Below are 22933 nucleotides of genomic sequence, written 5' to 3' on the forward strand. Positions count from 1 at the left end.
CCCACTTGACATAATTAGAACAATTTAATTGTGTCTTTACAGACACCAACAATATGTGCTGTGAAATGTGCATTAAAACCACTTCACCTACTCATGGCTTTACAATTTATATAATAAAATGTAGACAGAGAATGCAATCTTATTACAAGCCTGATATGGCAAGTTGGTGTGTTTCAAATGTGACTGCGGAATCTCTCTGGAATATTTGAAGTGGAGCTAATTACTATGGACACTATGGATTACACCCAGCACAGACAGAAGCAATAGACCATTGCCATGGCATTTTGCCATGCGTGTTCATGCGCCTGAGCCACATATTGTATAAACCATTTTACTGGGAATTATATGTAAGCATCTGTCCGTCATACACTGTGCTGTTAGGAAGAACATTTATTGTTTTGGTGAATCAGAGAAAGCGGGATTGTGAAAGTGAAGAGGAGGAAGGGGTGAAAATCTGGTTCATTATAGTTTCTCTCCTAGTTAGTGAAAGAAAGAGTGAGAACAGGGAAAGCCTACCTGTAAAGAGCACCCTCCGGCAATAAGCTCAATGGAATGAAGCTCCAAGTTCAGAGAGACTTAAATATGAACCTGGTACTGCTGCACGTACCAGCAGTGGAGCTGTGAGGTTTGTAAACAGTCTGATGCTGATGGAATTTGGATGCAAACGTGAGTCAGAAATTGAAGGTTGAGAAACAAACTCGATCACTGCCTCCTCTCTCCTGTGACTCATTAAAAATGCATGTTCCGCTCTAGCATGGTCTCATAATAAAGACTGCTGAAAAATGTAGCTGGAATGTGAACACAAACAAGATTTTCTAAGGTGGAACACATGAATAAAAGCGAGTGATTCATTTAGAAGCCTTTCTCTTCTTTTTGGGATAAACAAGCTCTTTTCAGTTAAACTCTACTGGATGATGAAGAAACCCTGGAGCCTGTGTAGCAAATTTAAACAATAAACCCATATTGAACTTCATCTCGCTCCAAGAGAGATTCATATCTTCCATGGCTTTTGAAAAAAACACACCCCTTGGTTACACATTTTTTCCATAAACCATGCACCAGCCAAGTACAGAGATTCACCTGGGAGCTTCTACTAAAATTCACTCTCCAATCCAAAAACTTTATAAAGTGCTAGGAGTAAAAAGAGAGCATTTTATGTAGTAAAAACACTGAGAAAGACTAAATGATCACACAGTCCTTTTCATTGGCAATTGCTTTGGGATGACACATGAACCACAGCTTCTCTAGAATTTAGTTAGAAATGTGTCAATGACGAGTTTAATATATTCATTAACAAAATATTTTGTTTGTCAATATTTTCCTTGTGATTGCTGGTATTGAAGTTTTGTTGTCTGTATTGAATAGTTCTTTATCTGTACCTGTCATTTGCTTCAGGCTGCATACTCAATATCATGTTTTCTGTCTCATATAATGAATGGAATCCACATGAGATCAGTAAAAGAAGCTGTAATAACCACTTGATGATAATTGAAAGTAATATTTATGCAGTAAATAAAGCGTAATTTGTAATTTCACATTCAGAATTCATGGTGCTAATGCAAATGCTAGCGTGCTCACCTTGGCCAAAGTATGCACTTTAACCTGTTTTATTGTATTTTATGATGGAATTTGTTAAAATAGTCCAAGTAAGATCATGAACAAGATCAAAGCTTTGTATACTTTTTTTTTTTTTTTTTTTAAAGAAACACATCTGAAGCCACTGCAAAGATGGGTAATATACTGTACATTTACATATTTGATATGAGTGTTACTATGGGAGACAGATAAGAGGATTAATCAGTAGGCAGAATGAAGACAAAAGAATTAGAATTAGAGGCACATTAATGTGTCACAGGTGTGAAATAATCTTTATTTTTCAGCCCTCTAAAGCTGTCACAGTGGATGGTAAAGTCTTTCAAGCGAATACAGTAGGGCATACTGTAGGGACGATCATTTCTGAATGAAACACACTGTGTTGTTGTTGCTCATCTTCTCTGCTACAATATGTGTTGCATTCGACTTCTTGGGTTAAATACACGTCCCGTGGCACCTCTGTTTCTCCAAGCATGTGCATAACGCCGAGGCCTACAGTATTGTGGACCAATTGACATGTATACATGCTGGACGGAACCAAACTACAATCGCATTGTCTGTCTGTTAGTTCTGGAATGATTCCAGTAAGACTAACGTGTTGTCATGAATAACTGACAAATTATTAATGAATTATTGTTTTAGTCTGACAGAAATGTAACTTTTATAGTGCATGAAAACACACTGTGGCAGGTACCTGTACCATTAGATTTCAGGGGAGTAAAGATCGATGTTCATTGGACAAGAGGCTCTAAATGTGTAATTTTGGGTCCCCACCCAGATGCTGTGCTTCTCTGTGACTCTATGATAGCTTTGTGACTGTTATTTGCATTGGATTGACATCTGATTGCTCATTGGACATTGCGTTTTCAATCAATGTATTTTTTATCAATCAATGAATCAATGTATTTTTGTCCTGGCATCTCTATATGATGACTGGTCTAACTCTAAAATGGGCGGGACTTTGAAACAAAAGGCCTGTTACTGAAACAGCGATGTAGGTAATCAACAGCATATGAAAAGTAAAAGCACTGCTGTCAAGCACAGTTTTCGGTGGCTCTGTGATACACACACAGTAAATTGCAATCTGTACAAAAACATTTATTTCATCTTTCATAATTGGATATTTTGCCTGTTTTGAATTTAGTTATATATATATATATTTTTTCATTTGAGCAGCTTTTCGGAGCAACACTGCAGACACCAAAAACAATATTCTGTACTTCCCCACTTTTTGAATACTGGTCTGATGTGATGGCTCTGTACTTTAGACACTGGGGTCATGACTCATCTGCTAACAATTGCATCAAATATGAAAGTAAAATAGTGCCTAAATGATTTGTATGCACAGAGTAAGATTTGTGAAAGCGTAAATCAAATTGCAAGCGTAAAAATAAATTGCATGTGCACAGAACGTTTTGTAAAGGTGTAAATCAAGTTGCAAGCATAAGAAAAAAATATTAGCAATACATTAATGCTTTGCATAAGTGTAATTCATGTGTTGTGAATCTGTAAGTGCATATTAACACGAAGTAAATTTGGTCTTATTATTATTTGGACGTCTTTTTTTTTTTTTCGCGCTTACACTTTTGGCACTATTTTTGTTCCTAAACATGGCCAAAAACACTGCAAACTTGCAATCAGCAATATGCATGCAAAGAAAAGGTGTCATAAACAGCAAAACAGATTGACCACATAGAATTAGCCTGTATGTGAAAATAAACTTCTACAAACATGTAAATGACTTGTGTTTGTGGCATAAATATTTTCTAGAAATAATCCTATATACACTATTCCGTCTTCCCCTTGTTGCGCTCACACTTTTGGCAAGAATTTCTCACTGAAAAGGGTTTTGCGAGCACAAGGGGAAAGGTGGGTCTACCTGCTTCTAGTAACCAATCAAATGAGGTTTTCATTGACCAGTTTACTCTGACCTGATTGGTTTGATAACGTGACAGACCACTTGTTCTTCATATGGCTCAGCATCGTTCCTCTAGGTATCTCTCCTCTCTTAAATATTAAACTGAAATATTAATACATACTACTAGAAGTTACTAGAAGCAGGTAGTCCCGCCTTCCCCCTTGAACTTGTGAAACCTTCAGTGAGAAATTAGTGCCAAAAGTATGAACGCAACAAAGGGAAGACGGAATGGTCGGGTTCCACGGAAGAATCAGATTATTTCTGGAAAATATTTATGCCACAAACACAAGTCATTTACACGTTTGCAGTAGTTTATTTTCACATACAGACTGATTCTATCATTGACACAACAGGAGTCAATCTGTTGAGCTGTTCATTACACCCTTTCTTTGCTTGCATATCGCTGATTGCAGGTTTGCAATGTTTTTGGCCACGTTTAGGCACAAAAACAGTGCCAAAAGTGTAAGTGCGAAAAAAAAAAAAAAGATAATCAGAAGAATACAAACCAAATTTACTTTGTGTTAATACGCTATTACAGATTCACAACACATGAATTACACTTATGCAAAGCATTCAATTATTGCTAATATTTTTTTTCTTATGCTTGCAACTTGTTTTATACTCTGTGCATGCAAATCATTTAGGCACTATTATACCTTCATAATCAAAAACACTGGGAGAAACCAGTTCTTTTGAAGAAGCAAGTGAGAAAAAGATCCAACCGAATCCAGGTCTCTAGGCTCTGGGATCATTACTCTGGCCTGGCAGGGCTGTTGGGCACTGTTGAGCCATGCTGGAACTGGAATCAAAGCAGTCTCTCCTTAACTGTAACATTCAAAGAATTTCAATTGAGCCATCACACTGTCAAACACAATGCCTCACTCTGCCTAGACGTTTAGGGGCGTTTTTCTTTCCCATGATTACTTGACATGTGTCAAACATGAAAGGGTTCATGTTTGACACATTGTGTCTTTGTTTTGTACTATCAGGTGAGAATACAGTATTTGGAGAGCTCATTATAAAAGAGTTCCACACATTCATGGCACTTTTCTCTGTCATTATTAGTGACTGTGTGTATCACCTTTTTCCTCATCTTTCTCTTCCTGTTTTCACTTCTTTTCTTCTACATTCCTTTTTACCTCCCATTTCCCTCTTTCTATATTTGGCAGACTGGGCTCATGTAAAGAGGAGATAAAGTCTTCTACAAGGCCAGCCACAAAACCTATGTCCCCATCTGACTTTCTGGACAAGCTGATGGGAAGAACCTCTGGCTATGACGCTCGCATCAGACCTAACTTCAAAGGTGCGACACAAAGTAAACAAACCTGCTTTTGTTGGGATTAATGGGATTTAACTTGTTTTGCCTCTGAAGGCAGATTAACAGTAGTGGTTTCTGGGAACTAAAGCTGATGTGTGTAATTTTTTTCTACGTTCAAATTATTTCCCGTATCCCAGCTTAATATGCAGAGAAAACTGTATGCAAGCCATTTGTAGGTTGATTTTACTTAAAAGTGTAAACGTGTGCCTCTGTGGTGCTACAAATATATTGCTCACTTTGTTTGAGCATCTCAATTAACATAGCAACATGTGCTCAACCAATGGTGAGTTTGAGTCGGGACGATTCTTTTGTATTTTCTCCCTCCACATCACTATAATGAGAGACAGGTGTTAATCACAACCCAGGTGATGAGCCTTACCACTCTCCCTCTCCCACAGACAGACACATGACCACGCCCCCCCATGCCACATACCCTCACCGCTGACTCAGGCCGGGGCAACATCCGGCCTGCCAACCCCCCCCCCCCCCCCCCCCATTTCTGGAGAGACATTCAGCCACAACCACCTGCGCCCCCAGTCTGTGGATCACCTTGAACTTAAAGAGCTGAAGAGCCACATACCAATGGGTGATCCGCATGTTAGTATCCTTCATGCGGTGGAGCCATTGCAGAGGAGCGTGATCGGAACAGAGGGGGAAGGCCCACCCCAGCAGGTAGTAGCGGAGGGTCAGAACAGCCCATTTAATCGAAAGACACTCTTTCTCAATGGTACTGTACTTTGTCTCCCTTATGAAGAGCTTGCGACTAATAAACAGCACCGGCCGTTCATCCCCTCCCACCTCCTACGAAAGCACCACCCCCAGCCCCCTGTCAGATACATTCATCTGCAAATTAAAGGGGTAAGAGAAGTCAGGAGAATGTAAAAGCGGCCCCCACAAAGTGCAGACTTTACCTTAAGGAAAGCCTGTCGGCACGACTCTGTTCACTGGACCGGATTGGGGCACCCGCTTGTTAGTAAGGTCAGTAAGCTGGCTGGTGACACCAGAATAGCAAGGCACAAACCTCCGGTAGTAGTCAGCCAGTCCCAGAAACTGCCTTACTTCCTTTTTGGCCTTGGGCATCAGGCAGGCCACAATTGCTGCGGTTTTGTCAACCTGTGGATGCACCTGCCCATGACCCAAGTGGAACCCCAGATACCTAACTTCCACCTGCCCAATTGCGTACTTCTTCGGGTTGGCCGTGAGTCCCGCCTGTCACAGCGCTCTCAGGATAGCCCTCAGATGTTGCATATGCTGCTGCCAGTCATTACTATAAATGCTAATATCGTCTAGATATGCAGCGGCATATGTCGTATGTGGTCTGAGGATCTTGTCCATGAGGCGCTGAAACATGGCCAGGGCCCCAAACAAACCGAACAGAAGAGTCACAAATTGGTGTAATCCGAACGGAGTGGAGATATTTTTTTTTGATATTGGAGTTAAAGGGATCTGCCAATAACCCTTTGTCAAGTATAGCATCGAGTAAAATTGAGCCGCACCCAATCTATCGAGTAATTCATCAATTTGCGGCACTGGGTAAGCATCAAATTTGGACACCGCATTCACTTCCGGAAGTCCACACGGAAACGGATCGAGCCATCGCTCTACAGTACCAGAACTACCGGGCTGGCCCATTCGCTGTGCAACTCTTGTATTAAGCCCATTTCAAGCATTGCCTCTAATTCTTCCTGAACTACCTTTTTCTTGTGTTCAGGAAGGTGATAGGAGTGGCTTCAAACCACCACCCCCGGGGTGGTCTACTAGGTTCGTGCGACCGGGAAGGGGTGAAAACACATCCACGAATTCTGCTTGCAATCCGGGCAATGTCCGTAAGCTGTGACAATGAGAGGTGGTCTCCACAAGGGACTGGGGTGAACGAATTTAATTTGGGAGTCACCTCTGTCCCGAGCTCCACCCTCTCCAGAACTACCATCGCCAAGGCTACAGGCACCACCTCCCTCCATGGTTTGAGAAGTTTGAGGTGGTAGATTTGACGTGCCCCTCCCCTATCCGTTCGCCTAACCTCTTAATTGGGATCTCCAACTCGTCGTGTGACCTCAAAGGGTCCTTGCCACTTGCCGAATAATTTGGAGCTGGAAGTGGGCAGACATACAAGCACTTTATCTCCCTGTGCGAATTCGCGTAGTCGAGTGCCCCGTCGTACAGTCGGCATTGACGTTCTTGCACTTGGAGCAAATTCTCCTGTGTTACCTGCCCCAAAGTGTGGAGTTTTGCTCTAAGGTCAAGAATATATTGAATTTGGTTTTTGCTATTCGAAGGTCCTTCCTCCCATGCTTCCCGTATGATGTCAAGCACGCCGCGTAGCCGACGCCTATACAGTAGCTCGAATGGAAAAACCCTGTGGAGGCTTGCAGGACCTCTCGTATTGCAAACAACAGGGGTTTGAGCCATTTATCCCAGTTCTTAGCATCTTCATGTACAAACTTACAAATCATGTTTTTCAAGGTCTTATTAAATCGTTCGACCAACCTGTCAGTTTGCGGGTGATAAACGCTAGTGCGAATTGATTTAATGCCTAATAACTCATATAGTTCACGTAGTGTATGTGACATGAATGTTGTGCCTTGATCAGTGAGGATTTCCTTTGGAATACCTACTCGGGAGATAATTTTGAAGAGTGCCTCCACAACACTATGTGCTGAGATGTTGCATAGAGGCACTGCTCCAGATATCACGTTGCATAGTCCACCAGAACTAATACAACGCGATGGCCACGTGCAGTCCACTCCAATGGCCAGATGAGGTCCATACCAATTCTCTCGATGGGGACCTCGATCAGCGACAGAGGGCGCAAGGGCATTTTTAGGGCCATTATACAGTTCAAAGACTTTTCGTGACCTAAGTGGCCAGCCATTGGGTTATAGTGAGCTACCTGGAAGAGTGCTTCCAATGGCTCTTTGGTACTAATAGCTGCATTGTATTTTCTTTGGTCTGAGTGTCCTGTGTCACTTGATACAACTGCTCTTTAATAATGGAAAAGTACGGATATGTGAGCGTGACATTAGGCTGGAGCTGTTGACCATCAATTACTTTCACTTGGTCAAAGGCGTGCTTAAGGGACTCATCACGCGACTGCTCCAGAGGGAAATCCCCCTCAGGGAAGCCCCTGAGTACAGGTATTCCCTTGTCTGTGTCATCATGACATGGGGCAGATGACGACGGCCCTGGAACCGCCTCTCCAGCCATAACGTCGCACGGCACACACCGCGACACCACTTTGAAGGACCCTTCCACACACATTACCCTCAATACATTTTTTAAATCAGGCCAATTGGTTCCCAGAAGTAGTGGATGGGTGAGGCGGGAATTAACCGCGGCCTCGACTCTATGCCTTTTTCCTCTGAATCATATTTCAATGGTAACCACTGGATACTTGTGAATATGACCATGCACACACCTCACCCTCACCTGTTTATTCTTTCCCAATACCCCGCCTTGCACCAAGTGTTGGTGGATAGAGGTTTGAGAACAACCCGAATCCACCAAAGCTTGATGTGTATCCCTTTTTACTCTTACCGGTATCCGATATGCCCCTGCCCGATCAGGGGTGGCCTGTGGAGCATCAGGGATCCAGATCAGTGTCACCATCTCCATCATCAGACAACGATCCTGGCCGTGACCGGCTTCCCCACAGCTCCAACAGACCGGCCCAGGCTTTCCTTCCACACTCATGGGGGCTGTCTTGCCAACCTGGGGGGCATAGCGGAGGGAGACAGGGGGAGTAGGAGGGACAGACAAGGGGAGGGGTCCCCTGGACCAGGGGTGGGGTTTGGGCAGGGCTCCTCCCCACTTCTGTGGATCTGGAACTGGGTGGGACTGGGAGGGGGGTACATGAGACACAGGGGGTGGAGAGAGAGAAGAGAGAGGAGAGGGAGAAGAAGAAAACACTGCTTCACTGCCTCCTGGAAACGCTGCCATGTAGTCCTCTGCCAGCTGAACAGCCTCCTCCAGTGATGCCGGGCGGTGGCACTGGACCCACTCGGACATGCCTCGAGGAAATTGGGAGATGAACTGCTCCAGCACCACCAGATCGACTACTTCCACGGCGCCTCGGGTTCTCCCCCACCAGCAACCATTTCCGGCAGGCGTCCCGGAGCTGTTGGGCAAAAGCAAACAGGCAGCCGTTTGGCGACCGTGCTTCCCGAAGCTCAGGGTTCTGAAGAGCTGTCGCCTCTGCTCCGTGTTACAACCAACCCATTGCTGGATTGCCTTCTTCAGATGGTTGTAATTAAGGAGGCTGGTGGCGGGAAGTTGCTGTGCCACTAGCTGTGCCTCCCCGGAGAGTAAGGGCAATAGGTGGGCCGCCCACTTGTCGGGAGGCCACTTCCATACCTCTGCGGTTTTCTCAAATAAGTCAAGAAAAGCCTCCGGGTCGTCATCTGGCCCTATCTTCATCTGGGCCACGGGTGGGGTGGGCTCCGGAGAGGGTGCAGTGCCCTCTCTGGCGATCAGGTTCCAGAACACCTGCCAGTCCTCCACTTGTGCCTGGAGCAGGACTTGGAACCGCTGTTCCTGCTCCAGGTGTACCTCCATGAGGGCTTGATGCTGATTTTGCTTGATGCTGGCGATGGTCTTTGGCATTCTCCTCCAAAGCCAGGTTTTTGGCACTACTGTGATAATGTTGAGTTTGTGGGCAATGGAGGAGTCAGGAAACAACAAAACAGGTTCAAGGTCAGTTTTTTTTTTTTTTAATGATAGGCACACACTCTATGGTAACCGTCAAATAACATAAAAACTCATAGATTCAATGGAACACACTAAATCACTGGTCACTCTCTCTCGTGCCTTCTGGTCACTCTCTCTCCCATCTGACACTCTGGCGTGCCTTATCAGGTCTCCCTCCACCATCACTATAATGAGAGACAGGTGTTAGAGTAATTGCAACCCAGGTGACGAGCCTTACCGCTCTCCCTCTCCCACAGACAGACACATGACCATGCCACCCATGCCACAGTAACCTATCCTAGACATTTCCGTTGAGCAATGAAACAGCAATGGCGAATTAAAGACGCTTAAATAAGTCTATAGTCCTATTAGTAATGACAACTGATCCTAATGCGCAAGTTTTAAATAGTCTGTTGCCCACACAAAAATTAGTGCTGAAGAAACAGCACCTGACACTCAAAAATAATTTTGGATTTGTTATTGTGTAGTGTAGACAGCTTTGTTTATAATGAGTGTATTCACTACAGGATATAAAGAATATGGCATGAATTTGAACAAATAAATATTTAATGTAACCTTTTTAACAACATTAATAATCACAATTACATTATAAAAGGGAAATAATCGACAGTTATTATTTTTGAACTAATCGAGCAGCCCTAAGTGTGAAATATCTAGCGTGACCAAACATAATTGCAAAAGTAATTACTGTTTTCAAACAGGTTTCCCAAACACTCCCCCTGTCAGCCATTGATAAGACTAAAGGCCTGTTCACACCAAGTCAGTTTTTTCGGTAGGAATGTTCATTTCGAATTAACTTTTGTACAGTGACAATGCATTCCTATGGCGCTATGCACGTCAGGTCTGAAAAATCATCCGCCGACAATCCTTAGGTTTTTTACGGAGAGTGTTCAGACTTTTTTTTTCTTTCTTTTGACTGCGATGAAAACTGACTGACCAATGAGAAAAGAGCTTTTTGTCAGTCTTCAGCTGCTCAATCCCACATGTTGGTGGCACTAATCAACTGGCAAACACCAGCATACGTGCTGCTGATACACACCCCTGAAAATTATAGAATTAAAAATAAACAGTATACAACTGCAGTACATAAACACTTTGTACTGCAAACATAAACCCGTTCTGTTTTTGAAAGTCTGCTTATGGTTTTTTGTCTTTACATTTTTAATATGTACATCACTGTGCCTGTTTTATTCTAATGGCATTAAAAACAGCAGCGAGGTTCAGCAATTTGTTTGCACTGAGCTTGCTGAAAATCCCCGAAAAAGACACTTTACATGCTATACTGTAGACAAACAAATTGCAGAACCACACTGCTATTTGTATTGCAAGGATAATATAACAAACAACTGCAATAATTTTAATGAAGACCAAGAGCCAGGGTATTATTTTATATTATTTTAATATTCTGCATTATATTTCATAATATACCTGTTATTCTTAATGTACTATTTATATCACTGTTCCTTGTGTTATATTATCTAGACATTAATCCAGACACTATAAAAAGAGAATACTGTATGGTTCAGGAGTCTGTTTGGAATATACACAGCAAAATACATGTGCAAATAAATATCCAACAGTGCTCTTTACTCATCTCACTCACATAAAAACACAGATTATATACTCCTCAAAATGCATCAGCACCATGGAAAGAGAATAATGAAACAGTGATGCTATATGCGGTAAACAAATGCTTTACCAGCGTTCATTATATTAATAGACCTTTTTCACAGACTGTGATGATGCATTTCTGCCTTATTTAGCAGCGTAAATCTCGCAATTGTTTTTTTTTTTTAGATTATACATTTTTTAAATATTGAGTGTAAATTTATAACATTATGCTTTGTGTTATATTACCTGGAATTAGTTTTAAAAAATGAATTACCACAGCTGCGAGGGGGTTTCAATTACAGCTGCTGAGAGAGTGACAGTAAATTTTGCATCTTCCGTCTTAATCCACCGCTCTCTATTTTTGTTTTTATTTTATCCTCTTCTGGAAAGTCATTCAAACCAGGGGCAGATTATGACTAGCAAGGGCCTCAGGGCCAATTTTCTTTTAGGGCCCCCTCAGTCCAATTATCTTTCAAAGTTGAGATCCACGCAGTCAATTTTCATTGATTTAAGTCTCTTTTAATACCCGTTCTGTTTTTTACAGTCAGATTAACTCAAACATAAAGCACAGATGTGGTGAAGAAACCACAATCACGTTCAATGAACAGCCCCCGTTCTTAAAGAGACAGTACCATTTTAACGTTTGTTATACATAATGTAAACTCAATGTAAATACTACAAATTATGCATGCAAAAAACAAGAAAGTAACAAAATGTGTAATAAATGTGTAAACATGCATATATTTAAAGGGATATATTATGACATATTTTAACTTCATCAAACACTTTAAATATAAAGAATTTAACAAATAGACTCCTACAGCTTGTACATATGGGTTTGGTGAAACTTGGCAAAGAATTCAGGCAGTTCTATTTTCAAACTCATCTGAATGATGGTGTGCGTTCCATTCAGAAGTGATCATTCCTATTCCCTATTTCCTTTAAAGACTTTACCCTCCATTGTGAGAGCTTTGAAGGGCTGAAAGGTGTGGGGCTCAAAAATAGCAGTCATGTGGTCATTTTATTGTAAATTCTGTTTGGAATGGCCCTACAGTGTCATGTGTATTTTGTTGGTTCATGTTTTTCATGTCTTATTTTGAAAATGTAGTTCCTGTTTCATGTCATGTGGTTCCCTTGTCATGTGATTTCATGTTTCCCTCCATGTTCATGTGTCTTGTTTTCATTGGTTTATTGTCTTGTTTTCTTGTTTAGAGTTCTTAGTGTTTGGATTGGATATCTTTGTCATGTGTTCTCCCGTGTCATGTATTTAACCCTCATGTTTTCCATGGTCCATTGTCAGGTTTGTTGTTGTAACTTAGGTTGTTAGTTCAAGTTTATGTCAAGTAAAGTTTATGTCAAGCCACGTTCACGTTTATGTTTTATTTACGTTTGTAGTTAGGGTTTATGAATTACTCTGTTGGAATAAATTTGCACTTGGGTTCTTTACTTCATGGTCATAGTCTTTGTCATTGCCAGTGCCAGCAACATCATTACAGACGTTACAGAATGTTACAGAATACCTGACCGACAAATATGAACCCAGCAATCCAACTCCTATGCCTACGTCAGGGGAACCTTTCCCTGGAGGATTATGTGGAGGAATTTTGCACTCTGGCATGCCAGGTGGCCTTTAATGAGGTTGCCCTCAAAGACATTTTCCGTTTTGGATTAACATCTTTGCTGATGCCAGGTGGTTAGAGTACCCACAGCCTGGCTCAGTACTGTATATTGACCTTGCCCTACAGATTATTGGTTCTACGTTCACTGTGGGGGAGACGGATACCAAGCCAGAGTTCCACGTCATGGCCGCCAAGCCAGAGTTCCACGACATGGCCACCAAGTCAGAGTTCCACGTCATGGCCGCCAAGCCAGAGTTCCACATCATGGTCATTGAGCTAGTGCCATCTTTTGCCCCGGATCCTGAGTCTGCTCCATGCCATGTCACAGCAACACCTCAGCCTGCTTCATGCCATGTCATAGCCACGCCTCAGCCTGCTTCATGCCATGTCACAGCAACGCCCAGCCTGCTCCATGCCATGTCACAGCAACGCCTCAGCCTGCTCCATGCCATGTCACAGCCATGCCTGAGCCTGCTCCATGCCATGTCACAGCCACGCCTGAGTCTGCTCCACGCCATGTCACAGCCACGCCTGAGCCTGCTCCATGCCATGTCACAGCCACGCCTGAGCCTGCTCCATGTCATGTCACAGCCACGCCTGAGCCTTCTCCATGCCACGTCACAGCCATGCCTGAGTCTGTTCCAAACCATGTCATAGCCACATCTGATCTATTGGAACTGGAGATGGTTCCCGCCCTTGTACCCACCCTATGGATGCTTCCTCAGGATCAGACAAGGGGAACTTCTGACCCTCCGAATTCACCTAGACCCTCCGAGCCCTGGACTCCGCCTTGGTTCTCCAATCCCTCAGTTACACCTTGGCTCTATGTCCCTTCGGCTCCACCGTTGCTTCTGCGGGGTCCCTCGTCCCTCCAGCTCGGCCTTGGTCCTCAGTCCCACCCCCTTGGGTGCTACCTCGGTTCTCCGAACCTCCGGCTCCACCATGGTCCTTCGAGTCATCAGCTACTCTCCAGGCACCAAGTTCCCTGGTGTTGCCCCTCAAGTCTCTCATGGCCCCACTTTCCATTGACTCTGCCAGGCCACGGCCCATGCCATGTCTTGCTTAGCCACGTTTACAGCAGACGTTATAGAACGTTACATACAGCTTGGCTTCCATTATTCAAAAAGCCCTGTGAAGGCATCATGTAAGCCAAATTCCCCTAGAGTAGATTATATTAACAGAATTTTTAAATGATCTAAGAGTCTGTTTTTGAATGTTCATGATTTCAAACTTCAGCAGTCAAAACACACAAGCCCTTTAATCTGCTTAAGATGCCCTTTAAGATGCTCTCTTCTTTCTTTCTTTCTTTCTTTCTTTCTTCCTCTTACTGTAAGACCTGTACAAATTTCTAACTTCAAGCATTTAAAACTATTTTTAACTGTCAGGTTTTGTCAAACCAACATTATAGTTTGTCTCAACAAACTTTACGATTCTAGGTCAGTACTTTGTACCACACAAAATAAAATATCAATATCTTCTTTTTCCCAACCACCTAAGCCCAGTTATTTTTTGTAATAATGGGGAGAAATGCAGTTATAGCAGTGAATAGTATGATAAATGTTTTTGTTCAACAGCACTTTTCATACAAATCATAAAGCTTAACCCTATAAAGACTAAAGTATGAAATAATAGTCAGAAACTTCACATGGTAGTCAAGGGCCCCTGGGCACTGGCCCACTGGCCTATGATTCAAACGTAATAGTGTTTTTGTTGTTGTTGTTGTTGTTTTTGGTCTTGGAGCAAATGGGTAAGTGAAAATAATATTTGCTGTGATCTCCCATTCACTCCCATTCACCACGGTCACCGCCAAAAGTGTGAAGAAAGTCTATTTCCAACAGCTGAAGGTGCAGACAGGAGACTGGTATAAATGTTTGTAGAACAACAACAGCACCGCTTACTGTACAGGGGTGAAATAGTTTTTTTATTTTTTATTTTACGGGCTCTGTGTGAATAAACCTTCCATCAGAGGTTCGCTCGCAAATTCTTCACAGATTTGGTGTGAACAGGCCTTAACAGATAGTCCTGTCCAAAACTCAGGACATGGTTGTGTTGCTGTGTCTGGCTGGATTTAATAGCACAACAGACCCAAACTGTTTACACTTTTCAGAAAAATCCATTTAGAAATGGCTTACTTATAGTTGTCCTGAAGAAAGTATTTTAACATTGAAAAAATGGCACACTTCAACTTTAAATGAGGCAGTGATGTATGGCTCCCAGTGACCTTACTGTGTTATTACACCAAATACATTAAGGACCGTGATTGCTCTTGTTATTATTACAAGGGTTTTCCATTTTTCATGCATTATCCAAACTTTGGCAAACCACAATGTGTGAGTATAAAAATTAGGACCTTCTCTCTCTTCTATTTCAACAGGGCCCGCAGTAAATGTCACCTGTAATATTTTCATCAACAGTTTTGGGTCCATTACTGAAACAACAATGGTATGTAACACCACATCTTCTGGTTGTGTTTTTGTTTGAGATTCGGAGTTACTGATAATATGGTAGTCTTTGTTGTCTATATTGCATGAGAACACAGAACTCATGCAACATATACCTTGACCTTCAGCACAAAGGAAATTCCCTCTCTTTCTCTCCATACCTTGAGGCAGCAGGCTTTGTTGAAATTATATTTCTGCTTAACAAGTTTTAGTCACTTGTCAGATTTCTCCTCATCTCCAGGAGCACAACACTTAGAAGTTTAGAGTCCAATGGGTCAGCTGATGGTCTGATAATGAACTGTCCACTATGCAATTAAAAGAAAAAATTGAGAGAATGAACAGGATCTCCAAGAAAAAAAAAATGAAAGGCCTAAATAACCATCCTCTAAAGCCTGTGCTTAGGGCTAAGTGTCTCCGTCAGCAGAATGTGTCAGTTGACCGTTACAGATTGCCATTGTTAACGGTTTGTTAGTCTGTTAACCTGAGGTTAGGTCATCGGAAATGGAGGTCTTCCAACAGAAATTAATGTCAGGGGAGAACAAGTTATTTCCCTTCAAGTCAGGAGCATATTTGATACAACCTAAATTAGTGAGGTTTGCAATTAAAAAAAGAACATTAGCACAAAATGACACATTAATAATTAACAAGTCAAGAAATTGAACTATTAGACTTAAAGACCTACCATATTTATTGCTTTCCTCTACAGGATTACAGACTTAACGTGTTTCTACGGCAACAGTGGAATGATCCTCGATTGGCCTATAGTGAATATCCTGATGCATCACTAGACCTGGACCCTTCTATGCTGGACTCCATATGGAAACCTGATCTGTTTTTTGCTAATGAGAAAGGGGCAAACTTCCATGAAGTCACAACAGACAACAAGCTGCTGAGGATCTTTCAGAATGGGAATGTTCTATACAGCATTAGGTAAACAGAAAAGTCTTTATTTCATTGATTTGAGGGAACGTAGTCACTGTTTTGACTATCGTAGTCTCACATCTAAGATAAAGTCAGGAGGCGTTTAGACGAAAGCGTTCTTTAAAAAAGTAATGCAGCACAAAGAATAAAACAGAACACATGTGTCTCAAGGTGTGTTCTTATATCTAATGAGTGAAGCCAAAATAAAAAGAGCTGTCAACTATTATTATTAAGCAACTATGAATCTAATACACCTTATGAAAAATGAGGGCTAATCAACTGCACTTATTTGACTTTTACAAACACTTGTTTCAGTTCTACTGTCAAAAGAAAATCTAATGAGAGGTAACACTTGTCTCTGTCATTTACATTTATTCATTTAGCACTATTATTCAAAGTGACTCACACAAGAAAATGATACAAGCAGAATGAGTTGCAGTTGAAGTTGAACAGTTACAACTACTACATCCATAAATTCACTTGTGAAAATATACAGAAGATTGGTGAATAGTATTGTTAGTGAATTCTGTTGTTATTAAGTTGATCCTAAGGATGGATTTAATTGCAAAAAATCATGCTTGGGTGCCTCTGTGGAGTACCATGGGAAAACTGTATGTGTTGGCAAGCCTAAAAGGTCTATCCATCAGAGCGTGTAAGTGCAGATATTTTGGTGTTTGAATTTAGGGTTATCACAGCACAAAAGAAATTGGCTCTTCAAAAAAACGCTGGTGGCTCTTGTCTTTCCTGGAGGCACTGCATTACAGCAGGTGATTACACTGCTTCTTTTATCCAAACTTTCTTATAGCGGCGGCTCTCCCCCACTGCTGAAACCTTAATGTGTCAACAGCATGATAAATAAATGGAAAGGAAAGAACTGTCTGGCAATTAGTTTGTTATTACCAAGAGGGCATATGACCAAAACACACAGCAATTCACCGCCTCTTTTGGGGATGAAAAAACAACAACTATTCACTCTGTAATCACGAACTAAAGGAACGAGGTGAAATGCTATGCAGATCCAAACTGGCACAGAGCCAGTATGTTAAGCTTTTGAAATTATGGTGCTTATTGAAGTTAGATTTCTGCTCAGTGCACTGCCCTTAATACTCTTAGCATCTCTGTCTCTGCCTTTCTTTCTAGGAAACTCTTTTTCTTCCTCTTTTTAACAACTTTTTCTGCCCTGCCTTTTTTGTGACTGCTCCCCACTTTCTGCTCTTCTTTTGTTTTGCGCTCCGTCTCAGGCTAACACTCATCCTGTCCTGTCCCATGGACTTGAAGAATTTCCCAATGGATATTCAGACCTGTACCATGCAGCTAGAAAGCTGTGAGTAGGCTTCTTCTCTTTATCTTTTCCTTCCCCATCCCTCCTTTTTTCATCTCTTTACACTTTGTTGCAATCCCTTCTTGAGACATTAATATGAATACGCTGATAGCCATCACCATAAAGGTGAAGCACAGTAAAAGTGCTTTTGCTTATGTAACATATATTAGTTACACTCCTCAGCTTTAATGTAATTAAATGAAGTCCAACTACACACTACAAAAAGTAGTTAGCTGCACTACAAGTTACTAATATAAAGTAGCTAACTACATTCAAACTTTTTAAAGTATTTTAAATATTTTGCAGTTCTAATTGCAGGATTACATAACCTGATAGCAATACATTTAATTAGAGTGTTATTAAAAAAGTATGGTTACAATATTTAATTGAACATAAATTTATTCAAAATTAAAATGAATAAAACTGGGAAACACTTCAAAATATAATGATTAACAGTGACAGTTGAAAAATAAAATTTCTTAAAAACAGAAGGCAAAGTCCTTTAATCATCTGAACGAACCCATTTACTAAAATGAACTGGAGTTCCCAACACTAAGACCCCGTTTACGCCTGGTATTAAGATGCGTCTCGAGTGATCCGATCACATGTGGTCAGGTGAGACACATCACTGTTTACACCTGGTTGCTTAAATGCATCTCCTGTGGCCATCTGTGACTGGATTTGGAGAGCCTCTGTTTCAAGATGGCATACATCAGTCACTATGTCAGAGTGTTACTACATGACTTTAAACCACAACAAAGTCAGAAAAGACAAAGAAAGCATTAAAAAAAACTTTCTCCTACATGCAGCTGAAATTGAATCTACATTTACATTTATTCATTTGGCATACGCTTTTATCCAAATACAACTTACAAAAGAGGAAAACATAAGCAAATCATCTTAAGGAGACAGTGGTACGAAAAGTGCCATATTACAAAGTTTCACTAGCATCAGAATAGCATTCAGAACAGATTAAAGTGTAACAAGGAAATCTTTTGGTTTGTTTGTTTGTTTGTTTGTTTGTTTGTTTTGTGACTGGTTAAGTGCTCATGGAAAGATGTGTTTTTAGCCGTTTTTTGAAGACGGAAAGTGAGTCAGCTTCATGGATGGAGTTGGGAAGGTCATTCCACCAACGTGGTATGATGAAGCTGAAAGTCTGGGAAAGTTTTTTGGTGCCTCTTTGTGTTGGTACAACAAAGCGACGTTCCTTAGCCGACCGCAGGCTTCTAGTGGGCGCGTAGCTCTGCAGAAATTATTTTAGGTATGCTGGAGCAGACCCAGTGACTGTTTTGTATGCCAGCATCAGAGCCTTGAACCTGATACATGCATCAACTGGCAGCCAGTGAAAAGAAACAAGGAGTGGTGTAACATGTGCTCTCTTTGGTTCATTAAAGACCAGATGTGCTGCTGCATTCTGGATCATTTGCAGGGGTCTAATCGCACATGCAGGGAGACCTGCAATGAGAGCGTTACAGTAGTCCAGTCTAGTTATGACAAATTACTGAACAAGCAGTTGTGTGGCAAGTTCAGAGAAGAAGAGTCTTATCTTGCTGATATTGTAGAGTGTAAATCTGATCTTGTGATCTTGCAGTCTTTGAGAAGTGGTCTGTGAAATTTAGTTTGTTATCGATGGTTACCCTTAGATTTCTGACCGTTTTGGAAGCCGTTACTGTATTTGTACCCAGCTGTATGGTGATGTTGTGTTCAACAGCAGGGTTGGCTGGAAAGACAAGGAGTTCAGTCTTGGCTGGGTTAAGTTGCAGGTGGTGTTCCTTTATCCAGGCCAAGATGTCTGCCAGGCAGGCAGAGATTCGAGCAGTCACTGTGGTGTCATTGGGCTGGAAAGCAGTAAAGCAACATTTCAAGCAGAACTGTCAGTTATTTTATTGGATTAGTTGTATTAACCTGAGGTGAAGATGTTCGTGCTTTTCCTAAGTGTCCGTGCATATTGATATCAGACACACTGAAGAAGATCTACGAAGTTCTCATGCTAGTGTATATATCTGCTTTTTACATTTTCTGATCGGACAGTTTTTCCCTTTTAAACTGCTCGTAACGGGCAAAGAATAAATTCTTGTTTTAGCGCAGCGGTTGATTGACAGGTGAGGGGAAGTGCTTCACTGCTGCCGGACCTGTATTTAACACTGACCACATGTGATCCGATCACCAAAAACACATCTTAATACCAGGTGTAAATGGAATCTAAATGTAAGTGAATCATTTATAATAACCGGTTTATTTACATGAGCTGTCCGAAAGAACTGATTCACTTAAATTAATTGGATTTCCCAGCACTACATATGAGAGAGAGGATGGTTTAGGTGAGAATGTTTAATTACTCCCTAAGCTTCATTGCTGCATTAACAACACATTGACCATGTTTACATGTACTTAAGAAAATGGTTTATTCCAGGGTTTTAGCAGAAAGCAGATTTCTGAAACGTCATGTAAACAAGAACGCTGATTTCCTTACGCAGCATCGCTCCTCACTGGAAAGATGTTAGCTCACTACTAAAAAGTTAAGTTAATTGCTACTCTTAGTTAGTAACTCCCTGACACTGCATAGCAATGATGGTCCACCAGCTAGACCAGCATAAACCAGGTAGGACCAGTATGGTAATTCATACTGGTCTTCAGCAGGAAAAGGGAAGGATTCAAAACAGTTCTCTATGTCTCACTGCACAAAAAAATTATCGGTTAAAAGGAATTATTGGTGAAACTGCATCCTCTTTTTAAAATTGTGCATAAAGAGTCCTTCCTTATTACCTTGATTAAAGGAAGAGCCAGGCAAAGAAATAGACTATTCACCACCCCAGTGCCCTCCGAGGAGATATCATCTTAACTCCTGGAACCAATTTAAAGAATATCAATAATGAAACTTCCATTTTGTGTCCCCTTTATTATGTGACCCATCTTAGCTGCCCTAGGGGCTTTTAATTCCACTTCCCTTAGACAAAATAATTCCACTTTCCAACCAAGAGCAGAGCCAAATTAGGCATTGTAATGCAAAAATGCACTGCAGATGCCACTTAGCTCTAAGTCTGGATTTGTCTGTTGGATTATTTGATTTGATCCCCATTTAAGTTTGATGACCTCAAACAGCACCTGAAGTACATTCTACATTCAGTGACTCATACGGTTTAAAGATTTAGGGGATGGGCTACACCCAGACAGTGTGCATAACTGTCCTTTCTGTGTCCTCTGTATGTCCACTATATTTATTCAATGAGAGGAAAAAGCCCTCCTCTGTGGCTGCAGTTAAAATTGCCCTCTTCCAAGAAATAGGCACAGACAAAGAGAGAGAGAAAAACACAGGAAGATGGACAGGTTTACTGTCTAACAAAGCCATTACAGAGGGCATAATCATTTCTGATTATACAAGAGCATCTTTTTTAAGGGCTTTGAAAGGGCCTGCTGAACACTGCTTTGACAAGTGTTGGGACACAGCCGAGGGGTGGGATCACCTTGTCTGGCAAGGACACATCCTGGTAGAGAAATGTGATGCTGTTGCTGTTTCCCAAGAGGTTGAGATTAAAGGGAGTGCACAAGTGAGAAACAAAGAGGAAAAGTAAGATTTTCGACACTGAATGTGCAACAATGTAGTCTGGGGAACATGTATCACTTTATTGTCATTGTCAGGGATCTGCGGTCATTTTAGGAGTGAGGATAGAAACTGTTCCTCCCAATGGAAAAGAATAATGACCAAGGTGAGAGAAATGGATAAAGAGTGGAGAAAATTGGAGAGATGCAAACTGTAGGATTATTCTACAAATAGTTTCTGTGAGGCTTTGGCGTTAAGGTCTAGCTAGGGTAAAATGTGTGCTTTTTAAGTATTATTACGGAACATGACCCATTAAAACAGAAAGCAAGGCATGAGATCATCCAGCCTCTCAAGGGTAGAAAGTGAAGTGTGGCAAGCAATGGATAGGTGTTCCAATTACACTACAGTATGTCTGCTGCATGTCGGTACAACAAAAAAAATGTGTAGGCTATGAATATGTATTATGGGCAAATTATATTGTATATAATACCTTGTGGACACTTGTCTGTTTCTATCCTGGGGCTAGAGTGACACAAAAACATTTCCTCATCTTAGGAAAAATTCATATTCTTCTAGCTAGTTTGACAAGGATGTTTGGAACCACACCGAACTTCTCAAAGACATTGTGACATTCAAGGAAAATCTGTGTTCATCCTTTTTTCATGGGTTTGTTGTTTTCTGGCAAGATTTGAAGATGGAGGGGGAATGGGAGGTTTGTGAATAATAGATGCCTTTGTAAATCCCTGAGGGTCTCTGATAGACATCAATATTATTCAGATTTGTCAAGTATTCTACAATGTTATTGCATTCCTCATGCATTTTAATAGGCCCCTAATCTCACCATGTACCATGGAGGGAGAGAGTGTTAAGAAATAGAGGCAAAGTGGCATGAATGAAGAAAAAGTAACACAAGAAAGTGAGATTTCCACTTGATTGCTCAAATATGTCTTGGTGGTCATACGTGAATGGTTGTCTGTGCGGAGCCAGGGCAAGAAGATTCACATGAATACCATCTATAGTGTAATAATCATCATTACAAGAAGTGTCATCCATAACTGGTTAAGCAGTCTCACATATAAACATTCACAGTTTAAAAGTACAATGGTCATGTGCACTCTGTACCAGACCTTCAATCTACCCATATGCTACTTTGGTTGGTTGTCTGGCTGATTACCTTTACATTGGCAAACAAAGTATGGGAACAGAGTTGAAACTTGACAGATGCAATTAAAACTTTTTCAACAAATATTCTGTTCATGTTTCTATCTCATTCTATCTCCCTTTTCACAGTTGGCTACACCATGAATGATCTGATCTTTGAGTGGCTTTCTGACAGCCCAGTGCAGGTAGCAGATGACTTGACTCTTCCCCAGTTTGTACTGAAGGAGGAAAAAGATCTTGGCCACTGCACCAAACATTACAACACAGGTAAACTGAAAAATCAGAATGGCACAAGGACTACAAAACACAGGTTAACAACTATGACCTTCACACCATACCAAATGACACAGTATCTCTACAATCTAGAACAAACCAACATCTATGTGGTATTGCACATCATTTATATAAAGATTTGCTTATTCATTTTTAAATGCATTCATTACATACCTCAGCAATATGATTATTTTAAACATTTCCAGCCAGATTACTGCAACTTGCTGGTTATACAATATGTAAACATGTGAAAGTATCTCAATACGCAACTGTTTACTGGGGCTTTTCCTCATGCCATCATATTTTTCTCACTATTTGATCTGTTTAAAGAAATAGTTCACCCAAAAATTTAAATTCTCTTATCATTTACTCATGCCATCCCAGATGTGTTTGACTTTCTTTCTTCTGCTGAACACAAAAAAAAGAATGGGTTTGGGTGAGAAACAGATCAATATTTAAGTAATTTTTTACTATAAATGTCCACTTTCACTTTCACATTCTTCTTTTGTTTT

The 22933-nt window shown here is 41.2% G+C and overlaps 1 protein-coding gene across 2 annotated transcripts in view; it reads left to right on the top strand.

Moving 5' to 3' along the window:
- The window catches only part of LOC127418315 (glycine receptor subunit alpha-4-like), a 67910-nt gene that overhangs the window by 30691 nt on the left and 14286 nt on the right, over nucleotides 1–22933 (top strand). For both annotated transcript variants that reach the window (XM_051658861.1, XM_051658862.1), the window contains exons 2-6: nucleotides 4681–4814; nucleotides 15138–15205; nucleotides 15911–16134; nucleotides 17367–17449; nucleotides 22278–22415. In XM_051658861.1, the coding sequence (XP_051514821.1) occupies nucleotides 4681–4814; nucleotides 15138–15205; nucleotides 15911–16134; nucleotides 17367–17449; nucleotides 22278–22415 (647 nt within the window). The remainder of the gene's footprint in view (nucleotides 1–4680; nucleotides 4815–15137; nucleotides 15206–15910; nucleotides 16135–17366; nucleotides 17450–22277; nucleotides 22416–22933) is intronic.

Source organism: Myxocyprinus asiaticus, chromosome 27 (genome assembly GCF_019703515.2).
Source record: "Myxocyprinus asiaticus isolate MX2 ecotype Aquarium Trade chromosome 27, UBuf_Myxa_2, whole genome shotgun sequence".
In the NCBI taxonomy this organism is placed as follows: domain Eukaryota; kingdom Metazoa; phylum Chordata; class Actinopteri; order Cypriniformes; family Catostomidae; genus Myxocyprinus; species Myxocyprinus asiaticus.